Source organism: Girardinichthys multiradiatus, chromosome 3 (genome assembly GCF_021462225.1).
Source record: "Girardinichthys multiradiatus isolate DD_20200921_A chromosome 3, DD_fGirMul_XY1, whole genome shotgun sequence".
NCBI classification, from domain to species: Eukaryota; Metazoa; Chordata; class Actinopteri; order Cyprinodontiformes; family Goodeidae; genus Girardinichthys; species Girardinichthys multiradiatus.
This window is the reverse complement of record NC_061796.1, coordinates 46,207,387-46,219,145: the sequence shown is the minus strand read 5'-3', so window position 1 is coordinate 46,219,145 and position 11,759 is coordinate 46,207,387. Positions and strand designations below refer to the sequence as shown.

General features: G+C 43.3%; 1 protein-coding gene across 2 annotated transcripts; it reads right to left on the bottom strand.

The window, feature by feature from the left end:
• Positions 1-7,761: 7,761 nt before the first annotated feature.
• Positions 7,762-11,446, bottom strand: gpatch4 (G patch domain containing 4). Of its 2 annotated transcripts, none has more exons than XM_047361327.1 (8): positions 11,304-11,446; positions 10,833-10,959; positions 10,677-10,750; positions 10,497-10,589; positions 10,120-10,239; positions 9,880-9,995; positions 8,848-8,898; positions 7,762-8,746 (listed from the first exon to the last, which is right to left on the bottom strand). In XM_047361327.1, the coding sequence occupies exons 2-8, from the start codon at positions 10,909-10,911 to the stop codon at positions 8,128-8,130; spliced, it is 1,152 nt and encodes a 383-aa protein (XP_047217283.1). In that variant the 5' UTR covers positions 10,912-10,959; positions 11,304-11,446; the 3' UTR covers positions 7,762-8,127. The 2 variants fall into 2 exon arrangements, with proteins under 2 accessions (XP_047217283.1, XP_047217284.1); XM_047361328.1 differs by having other exon boundaries at positions 11,169-11,309.
• Between the last annotated feature and the right edge of the window lie 313 nt (positions 11,447-11,759).

The following is an 11,759-nucleotide window of genomic DNA, read 5'->3' as shown; positions in this document are numbered from 1 at the left end:
TGTGTGTGTGTGTGGGGTCAGAAAGGTTAGGGTTCATGTGTCTTGATTTTAAACAGAGAGGGAGTGAGGACTAATCCTCATAACTCATTCATCCCCCACATATTCCTTTCTGTGGCATGTAGGAGGGAAAAGCACTTAGAGCAGACATGAGTGATAAACAATACAAAAGTTTTCAAACCCTAACACCACCTTTTTCCGGTCGAGAACCATGGTCTCATACTTGGAGGAGCTAATCTTTATCCCAGCCGCTTCACACTCGGCTACAAACCGCCACAGCGCATGCTGTAGGTCTTGGCTAGAGGGGGCCAGCAGGACCATGTCATCTGCACAAAGAAGGGATGAAATCCACTGGTCCCCAAACCAGACCCCTCCGGCCCTTGGCTGCACCTAGAAATCCTGTCCATAAAAGTTACTAACAGGACTGGTGACAAAGGGCAGCCTTGCCGGAGTCCAACATGCACCGGGAATAGGTCCGACTTAGTGCCGGCAATGCGGACCAAACTCCTGCTCCGCTCGTACAGGGACCGAATGGACCGTAATAAAGGGCCCCCGACTCTGTGCTCCTGGAGCACCCCCCATAGGGCACCACGAGGGACACAGTTGAATGCCTTCTCCAGGTCCACAAAACACATGTGGACCGGTTGGGCAAACTCCCATGAACCCTCGAATACCCTGTAGAGGGTATAGAGCTGGTCCAGAGTTCCACGGCTGGGACGAAAACCACACTGCTCCTCCTGAAGCCGAGGTTCGACTACTGGCTGGACTCTCCTTTCTAATACCCTGGCATAGGCCTTACCACGGAGGCCGAGGAGTGTGATCCGCCTATAGTTGGAACACACCCTCCAGTCACCCTTCTCATGAAGAAGGACCACCACCCCGGTCTGCCAGTCCAGAGGCACTGTCCTCAACCGCCATGCAATGTTGAAGAGGCGTGTTAACCATGACAGTCCCACAACATCCAGAAACTTGAGGTACTCAGGACGAATCTCATCCACCCCTGAAGCCCTGCCACCGTGGAGCTTTATAACCACCTTGGTGACTTCAGCCTGGGTCATAAAAGAGTCCAACCCCTGCTTCCAACTGGGGGATTGCGTCATGGCAGGATTGAGGAGATCCTCAAAGTAATCCTTCCACCACCCGATAATGTCTCCAGTTGAGGTCAGCAGCTCCCCACCCCCACTCTAAACAGTGTTGGTGAAGCACTGCTTCCCCACCTGAGGCGCCGGACGGTTTGCCAGAATCGCTTCGAGGCCAACCAGTAGTCCTTCCCCATGGGCTCACCAAACTCCTCCCAGGCTCGAGTTTTTGCCTCTGCCACAGCCCGGCCACGGCACACTTGGCCTCACAGTCGTTTCAGGAGTCCCACAAACCAACCAAAGCTGATAGGACTTCTTCTTCAGCTTGACGGCATCCCTAACTGCCGATGTCCACCACCGGGTTCAGGAATTGCCGCCACAACACCCACCCACCACAGACCTTACAGCCACAGCTACGGGCAGCAGCATAGACAATGGATGTGGAGAACATGGTCCACTCAGACTCTATGTTTCCAACCTCCCCCCGGAATCTGGACAAAGCTTTCCCAGAGGTGGGAGTTGAATAAATCCCTGGTCGAGGGCTCCGCCAGACGTTCCCAGCAGACCCTCACTGTGGGCCTGCCAAGACTATCCACCTTTCTCCTCCTCCAGCAGACCCAACCCACCACCAGGTGGTGATTAGTGGACATCTCAGCCCCTCTCTTCACCCAAGTGTCCAAAACATGCGGCCGAAGGTCTGAAGACATGACAACAAAGTCAATCATCGATCTCCTGCCTAGGGTGTCCTGGTGCCAAGTGCACTGATGAGCACCCTTAAGCTTGAACATTAATTATGGACAATCCATGACTGGCACAGAAGTACAATAATGAGACACCACTCAGGTTCAGATCAGGGAGGCAATTCCTCCCAATCACACCCCTCCAGGTTTCACTGTCGTTTCCCACGTGGTCGTTGAAGTCCCCGAGCAGAATGACAGAGTCTCCGAGAGGCGCACTATGCAGCACCCCCGACAGGGCCTGTATGCCCGAAACAACAGTTAGAGACCCCTCCCCAACTCAAAGGCGCAGTATTAGGCGAGCAGGAAGCCTGACTGGAAGACATCGAAGCGATTGGTCGTTGTTAGGAAGTTGTTTAACTGCTGAAACACAGCTTTTTCAATAATCTTGCTGATGAAGGGGAGGTTTGATATAGGCCTGTAGTTCTGTAGTAGCAGCTTGTCCAAGTTGCTCTTTTTCAATAGAGGTTTGATAATTGCTGTTTTCAGGGCCTGGAGGAAAACACCTGACAAAAGGGAGGTGTTTGTTAAATCAAATATTTCCTACAGCTTTCCTTCAGAAAGCTTTGCCTGTTCAGGCAAAGTTTTCTGAAGGAAAGCTGTGGGTAAAAGATTAAGACAGCAGGAAAAAGAAATCAGTTCTAGTTGGAGACAACATTGGTACTGGAGTTGATGTGGATGTGCTGACTGCCTCTCTGATGTTTTGGGTTTTTTCAGTGAAGAATTTAACAAATTCATTGCAGGCCCTGGTAGAGTGGAGTTCAGATGCTACAGTTACAGGAGGGTTTGTTAACCTGTCGACCGTGGCAAATAATGCACCAGCATTGTTAATGTTTTTGCTGATGATCTCAGAAAAGAAAGATTCTCTTGCATTTTTCAGTTGTAGGTTATATCTGTATAGTCTCTCTTTATAGATAATATAGTGAACCTTGAGTCCAGTCTTTCTCCACCTGCGTTCAGCTTTTCGACACTCCTTTTATTCACTTCTGACTGGTGGAGCACTTCTCCATGGAGACATTTTCTTCCCAGAAACAACTTTCACTTTAATTGGAGCAATTGAATCAATGATGTCCGAGATTTTAGAATGAAAGTTATCTACCAGCTCATCTACAGTGTTACAGGGCAAAGTGGAGGTACAAGAGTAAATCTGGTTAAAGGTTTCAGCAGCACCGTCCTTAAAGATGCGTTTTCTTATCATGTCTCTTTGGCAAACTGAGTCATTGGAGATGATGCTTTCAAAAATAACAGAAAAGTGGTCAGATAGAACAACATCAGTTACAGACACCTTGGAAATGTTTAGACCCTTAATGATGATCAAGTCCAAAATATGTCCCTGTTTGTGCGTTTACTGTTTAACATGTTGAGTCAAACCAACATTTCTAAGAGTGTCACATAGATCAGACTAAATATTTCCTGTTTTTTAAGTTACAGTTATTAAAATAATTTCTATTTAATAAATATCAGAATTGATCATTGCTAGTAAAATACTAGCAGGGAGAAAAGAAATGTGAGGCAGTGAATAGCTGTGCCTCACTACCGATGGCACTGTGTCACACGTAGCTACTTATTCTTCCAGTACACTGAGGCCCGGACTTCACCAACAAATCCTTTAACTCTTATTTAAATTTGGTCTGACAAAATAGAAGATTACTTCTCAAAACTGGAAAAAGATTTTACTAAACTCTTCAGTCAAAACAGGAGGTTTTAGAGAGCGGAAGACCAACTCTGGAATGGAAAGATCTGCTTCAAACATGGGGTAACTGCTCTTTTTAACCTTATTGGCCCACCAATGCCAAGTCAAAACGGGTTTAACTTGGCATTGAATGGGCAGCACATACTGAATATTAGCGTCCACAAAGCGAGGGCGTGGGAGATCATTTAAAAGACTTAGATTAATACAACCTGCTTTCGTGGACATCATATGCAAATAAAGATAAGATCTTAAACAATCTTTAATTTTAATTTAAAAAAAAGAGAGATCAGCCAAAATGAAAAAAATAATATAAAATAATCAAATTTGGCCAAATCATAATAATCCCATTAATTAAAAGCTTTTAAAATAATTAAATGTTTCACTTAAGGTAAAAATTGACAGAAAGGTCTCCATTTTGGGTTTATTTATTTGTACATCCGACTCCAGAGGAGTCTGTACTTCACCAGCCATGAACCCCAATGCACATTCCGAAACAGGTTCCCATGTGAGTTTGGGTCAATCATGCTTTTAACACCACATCATGTCCAAGTTTTAATAATTCAACTGGTATGGGCGCGGTCCGTCACAGGTGCAAATCCCGGCCCGTTGACCTTTGGTGCCTGTCTTCCCGCCCCTCTCCACCGCTTTCCTGTCAACTCACTGTCAAACCATAAGAAAATAAAAGCCACCAGTACTCCAAAAAACATGTTATAATTCAGCTGGTGATTTGAGTTGAGGCTGAAGAATTTCCTACCACCACCATGCTTGACAGTTGGTCCAGTGTTCTCAGGTAAGAAAGCCTCACCTAGGTTCCTCCAGACATGCTTTATGTAATTGTGACAAGGCAGCTCAATCTTTGTTTCATTTTATGCTAAAACATTTCTCCAGGAGGCATTTTGGTTGTCCATAAGGACAAATATCATTCAAACGTTTAGAAGTTGGGCTGCACGGTGGTGAAGTTGGGCTGCACGGTGGTGCAGTTGGGCTGCACGGTGGTGCAGTTGGGCAGCACGGTGGTGCAGTTGGGCAGCACGGTGGTGCAGTTGGGCAGCACGGTGGTGCAGTTGGGCAGCACGGTGGTGCAGTTGGGCAGCACGGTGGTGCAGTTGGGCAGCACGGTGGTGCAGTTGGGCAGCACGGTGGTGCAGTTGGGCAGCACGGTGGTGCAGTTGGGCAGCACGGTGGTGCAGTTGGGTAGCACGGTGGTGCAGTTGGGTAGCACGGTGGTGCAGTTGGGTAGCACGGTGGTGCAGTTGGGTAGCACGGTGGTGCAGTTGGGTAGCACGGTGGTGCAGTTGGGTAGCACGGTGGTGCAGTTGGGTAGCACGGTGGTGCAGTTGGGTAGCACGGTGGTGCAGTTGGGTAGCACGGTGGTGCAGTTGGGTAGCACGGTGGTGCAGTTGGGTAGCACGGTGGTGCAGTTGGGTAGCACGGTGGTGCAGTTGGGTAGCACGGTGGTGCAGTTGGGTAGCACGGTGGTGCAGTTGGGTAGCACGGTGGTGCAGTTGGGTAGCACGGTGGTGCAGTTGGGTAGCACTGTTGCCTTGCAGCAAGAAGGTCCTGGGTTCAATTCCCAGCCTGGGGTCTTTCTGCATGGAGTTTGCATGTTCTCCACATGCATGCGTGGGTTCTCACCAGGTACTCCAGCTTCCTCCCACAGTCCAAAGACATGCCTGTTAGGTTAATTGGTAACTCTAAAATTGCCCTTAGGTGTATGAATGAGTGTTTGTGTGTTGCCCTGTGATGGACTGGCGACCTGTCCAGGGTGAACCCTGCCTCTCGCCCATAGACTGCTGGAGATAGACACCAGCTCCCCTGCGACCCACTATGGAATAAGCAGTAGAAAATGACTGACTGACGTTTAGAAGTTGATTTCTGAGCAGGAGCTTCTTTCTTGGTTGGCACCCTCTCAGTGCATGATAAAATAACACCTGGTTTCTCTGTGGACAAAAGAACTGGTGTTCCAGCATCTTCCACTTTTTCATGTGGTGAGAAAAAAAACATATATTTAAATTTGTGCAGCCAGTACTTCTTTTTAGTTACATGTTGTGTGTTATTCCACCCTTGTCAAAATAGATATTGAGATGAATCATTTAAAGTAAAAAATAATATAACGTTGATACCCATCGAACCACTTTTTGCTTTTGATTTAATCTGTCTATTCATTTACATTTTTTGATTTAAAAATAAAAGTTTAAGCGTAAAAAACGTGTTGTCTTCTCTTGCTCCTGTTTTCCACAGAGGAACCATGCAGAAGTCAAACGTGTGTGTGTGATGTGTGTGAGATGAGGAAGAGGAACCTTCTGCTTCTTCTTCCTGAAGAACAAACATGATGTTTTGTTCAGTCGTTGCTTTAAAAGTGTCTGCAGCAGCTTCTGTTTTCCAACATTTAACGATGGCTATGGAACTCACTTCAGGTTGTATTTATGAAAACTCTGTCCAGAAAACCAGAAAAGGTAAGAAGCTCTGTTGGAAAACTGTTTTCTAGCTTTGTTACAAAAAGGCCAAAATGTAATAAATATAATGCATCTCTAATGAACTATCAAGCACAGCCGTTCATTCTAATGTTCCTGTGTTATGATCCCAACGTGATGCAGCTCTACTCTAAATAAATAAAATATGACATTCTATTTTTGTTACATTATTATTTAGTTACTTGTTTCTTTTTACTAGTTAGTTATGTTATTTAGTACATTAAAATATGTTTTAGGTATTTTAAAAGCTTTTATACATTTAAAAAAGATTATTCTAATGTAAATGCAGGATGTATGTGTTTGTCTTCCTTTAAAAAAGTTGTTTGAAATTTTCTATAAGTTCTAAAAGTCTGAGACCTTTACCTTGTAAAAGTGTAGGAGGACATCTCCTAACATGTTTGGGATTTTTTAGCCTGTTCTGCAGGATATTCCAGAATAACACAAACATTTTACTCTCGAGCAGTTTAGTAGTTAAGGGAGTTTTTATCTTCATTTAATTTATAATCAGTTTCTCTGAAAGAACAAAATACAAGAACATTAACATTTTTTGTGTTTTTTCAAAACACATCTTAAATACAACTTGTCCAATATTGTGCTGTACAGGAACTTGCACACACCACTAATATTAATAGTATTTACAGAAATTGTGCTACATATTTTGTTTTGTTCATTTTAAATAATAATTTAAAAGTTAAAATGACAGAAAACTGGCTTTTCTTTTTAGAACCAGATGGTAAAGTAGTGAAAAACTCTCATTTCTGCCTGTTGCGGTTGAGTTTGGGAATACTTTCTGTCACTGTGGTGGCCAGCATCAGCATCATCATCTGGAGTGAGTCTCTATTTAATGAAATTATTGGTATTATTTTCACACCTTGCAAGATGTCTTTTTAACAGTGATGATTTTAAAGACCGGTGTTGAATCTGATAATGGAACGAGTTTCCTCAGGTTGTTTTTAAATCCCCTTTAGACCCATCCATCCATCCATCCATCCATCCACCCATCCATCCACCCATCCATCCATCCATCCTTCCACCCATCCACCCATCCATCCATCCATCCATCCACCCATCCACCCATCCATCCATCCATCCATCCATCCATCCACCCATCCACCCATCCATCCATCCATCCATCCATCCACCCATCCATCCATCCATCCATCCATCCTTCCACCCATCCATCCATCCATCCACCCATCCATCCATCCTTCCACCCATCCATCCATCCATCCACCCATCCATCCATCCTTCCACCCATCCATCCATCCATCCTTCCACCCATCCATCCATCCATCCACCCATCCATCCATCCTTCCACCCATCCATCCATCCATCCATCCATCCATCCTATTCTATACCTATAATTCCTAAACTTCAGGTGAAAACCTGAACATTTAATAACAGTTGTATTTGTAAGCTCAGTGATAAGCTGAAAACATGGTTGGAAATCTTTAAAGCCAAGTAACGTCTCAGCTATGTGAGGAAGCATAAATCCAGTGTCTTTTGTTTAAAGGGTAAAAGTGATTTGATTTCTTCCAAAGCAGAAATGTGTTGTAAAACATAAACTATTATTCATGTGAATCAGCCTCTTGTATTATTTATAATAATCCTTTAGTTAACATGTTAATAAAAATGGGGTTTACACTCGTTTACTTCCATCACTCAGATGCTTTGAGGGTGGAGACATTTAGCTGAGAGTAAACTGGGCTAATTACATCAGAAAGTATCACATGGAGCCGAGGCTCGTCTCATTTCATAAATCAGAACATTTTAAAAGATTGTTTCGTGTTTTTCATCACAATTTATTTCAGATTTCATTCTTCTGTGTGGTTCATTAAAAACCTCAGAACATTTTAGCAGCCCAGGCGACTGGTTCTCTAGAACCTCATGTTAGATGCTATATGAGACACGAGAGACCTTGATTTTTTTGTCTCTGCAGAGAAAAGTTTCCTCAGGTTTACTTTCTATGTCGGCAGTGATGAGAAATCCTACACCGTCTGGAAGTTTGGGTTCCTGATCGAACGGGTCTGAAGATTCTCCCAGAATCACTGAGTTGGTTTCATACAGATATAGGAACTGAACTGGAGCTCCACATAAATGTAGATAATAACCAGTTTCTCAGTCTGACGTAAACTGGTTTTTATCAACTATTGATTCTTTGACTTCTTCTTCTTTGAAGGAAGCTCCTCCTGGTCAACAGGTTTTTTTTTGTTTCCTTTCTTTCTCTGCTTCTCTGTTGTCATGGTAGCATCAGCTTCGTGTGTTCTGGGGTCTGACTGGATGGATTCTGCATCATAACTCTCCTCTGCTGATTCAGCATCATGTTGAGCACATTTCTTCTTCTTCTTCCTCCTCATATTACGATCAGAGTAATGCTCTTCAGTTTCTTCTGCAGCAGACAGATTTCTTCCGTCTTCATTCTGCTCCTCACTGGTTTCAACAAGGATAAGATCTTCATCTGCTGCTTCATTTCTTCTCTTAGTTTTATCTTTCCTTTTTCTTTTCTTCTTCTTTTGTTGAAAATCTGTTTCAGGACGTCCTCTGACTTTATCACCGTTTAGCTCACCACAGCTCTCAGTGGATTTCTTCTTCTTCTTCTTTCTGCGACCCGTCTCCGTCGTCTCCTCCGTTGGATGTGTCGCTGTGACACTAACTGCTAAAGAATTTCGTGTTTGGTTCTTGTTTCCATACTTGGCCAGGAACTCCGCTTCCTGCTGCTCCAGTCTGGCTAACTTGGCGCTCATGGTCAGACCGTGCCGAGCCCCCCTAAAAACAAGATGACAACCACCGGTATTCATATTGAAATATTAGTCCCTTTTAAGCTTCTTTGTGTAGGATTTGATTCACTATTTTTACTTTCGACATACTTGTGAGCTGTTCGTCCTCCACAAACCTTCATTAGATCAGCATCAGAGAGCCTGTCGACAGAAAGAAAACGGTCAGATTTGAATCTGAAAAACTGAAACCTGAGTGAATATTAGAATCAAAGCTAGAATGCATACATCATAATTAGAGATGCATGATATATCAGCATTAACATTTTGGTATCGACCCCAGACGTAAAACTGGGTCGATATTAACAATCGATGTTTATTTCCATCTTCTTGTGGTTTGTCTTTTGTTTGGTCATGTGATAGTGATGCAGCACAGGATTGTGGGTGTTTAACTGAAGCAGAGAAGAAATGTTGTTGGTGTGGTCATTTATTTACAATGCCAAAAGGTTAAGTTAATGTATATAATATCAGTAAATATTGGTTATCTACATTAACAGTTATATTAAAATCATATCGGGGGAGATTTGCATGTCGGTGCATCACTAATCATAGGATGCATGGATCTCTTAGAGCATCTATTATCCTGTATGAAGCAGCTGCAGATTGAGAACCTGAAACTGAGTAACAAAAACTAAATCAGCAGGTTTATCCTGCGACTTAAAGGCCCCCAGAGCGCACATGCAACTAAAAACCTGCCGACTGCAACAGTTTTAGGTCACAATGATGTGTCTGACTTTCTGCATCAGGACATGAATCTTTTTCTCTCCGCAAAACACATACAAGAAGACTGCGCTACTGAAGTCCTCAACCTCCTCGTGGTAACTGGGGAGGGGTGATATGGACTGGTTCAGTGCTTCAGTGCATTCTTGTGTCTCTTTCCTTGACAAAGCTATTGATAAGAGATTTTGCTGTCTGTCACTAACTTTATGTAGACTTTATTTGTCTTCTCCTAGGATATAAAACAAGGACAAGTCGATATAGTCGTCAGGGATTTCTGACATAAATATCGATTGAAATGTTTCTCTTGTGATGACGTCTGGATGACCTTGCTTGTCAATTGGTGCAATATAAACAAACTGAAGTGTTAAAAAATATAGTTTTAACTGTAAAGGATGAAGACTTTACTTGGTGGTGCTTGAGAGATCCAGTTTCTGCTCCTCTTCCTCGTCGGAACTGCTGCTGTCATCTGAAACCATGGACTTTGGCTCTGGCTCCTCCTGACCGGACAGAAGTGTGGCCGACTGAAACACAGACAGGTTGATACAGTTATTCTTACCACTGGGTGTATAATTTTAATCCATAACTGTAACGCTTCCTTGTCCTGCAGAGCAGAACTGAGAAAAACAGTCCAAACAGAACCTTTACCTTCACAAAGCACCCATACAGCTTGGTTTTGTCCTTCAGGGATTTCCGTGGCTTTTTATTTGAGATTGTTCCATCCTCTTTCTCATCTTCCTCTGCTGTCTTTTTTAACTTAATCCCATTCTGATTGATACAGAATAAAAGAGAATCAGTCGCTCCACTGCAAAGATTTCAGATTCCACAGCTACCTGCAAAATGTTTAATCATAGCGTCAGGTTTCATTAGACTCACCAGTAAAACCATTTTAAGGGTCAGCAGAGCAAAAAGGCTAAAAATAACAACTGATTACAGCAAAATAAGCTAAATCTATATAACTAACCTGAGCAGCAGGACAAAAGTACCTGTGATGTGATATTGTGTTGATGTTAGTTTGGACCCACCTGATCGGTCTCCACCTGCAGACTGGTTGAGGCTTTATTAAAGACATGATCCCACCAGTGGAAGCTGAACTGCTCACCTTCTCTATGGCCAATCTGAAGCAACAAAGAGCTAGCTGTAATTGTTTCTGATGTTTAGCAGAAATGTGACCCAGAAGCTGCATGACACCAGCAGTGACTCACCCCTCCTTTGTCACATTTCACTTTGACCTTGATGGCCTCTGATATGCCATTTTCAGCTCGTCCGAGTCCTTTACCTGCAGAGGACCAAGTAAGAGACCAGAACTCAGCCTTCTAACCTGCATCTGATGGGGAAAGATGAGAGAACAACAGTCTCACCTTGTTCCCAGCCGTGACGCAAAAGCATCTGTTCTGCAAACTTGAACCCTCGGCTTTTCTCCTGACCATCTTCAGCCATCTGAGCTGACTGGAACCGCTGAGCAGGACGACAAACGGCGAGGTTCGGCTGGATAAAAGTAACGAATGAAACTGTTAGTTACTGCATCAAACGTCACTCACATGGTGAAGCAGGCAGACTTCACTGCAACCTGGAAGTCAAACCTAAACAGCGCTGCATCAGAATCAGCCACACAAGAACATATTCACAGTTTAGGTGGAAACCAGAATGAAATGCTGGTTAGATGCAGTTTTAGAGGAAAGAACTCGGAACTTTACCCTAAAATATAAAGGATTTGATGCAATCTAAACTATCAGCCCTTCAGATCGCATCGTCAATCCCGGAAGAAAACTAAAACTATAAAAATCAAACTATTTTCATCTCATTAACAGCGCAGAAGAAATGTTTAAGACCTGATCTTCACGTCTTGTTGTGTTAGTTTTCTCGCCGGAGTCCCATGTGGTTCATGCAAGAAACCGGAAATACATTTATTCTTCACTGAACGTCTTGACGCATTACCGCCACCTACTGGAACGAACTGCGCACAACAAACAATCCCCAACCAAGGAGGAAAAGTTCAGTGGCTCTGAAAAGAAGTGTTGCTCAAAAGTGTTCAGTTCAGTGATATAAAAAAAAAAAAAAGAAGATACTTTGATATATGAACAATTAAAATGTGGAACATGTAATGTTAACTTTATCCTATAGTTCCATATCACGAAATAAAACAAACACATTTAGTAAAGGAAAAAATAAACAAATTAATAAAGGTTTAGCTCTCCCATCATCCTTTTTGAAACAAAGTATCCTCCATGGCACATTGAAGGGAGTCTCCAACTACTGGACAAACTATAGGACAACAGGGACCTTAC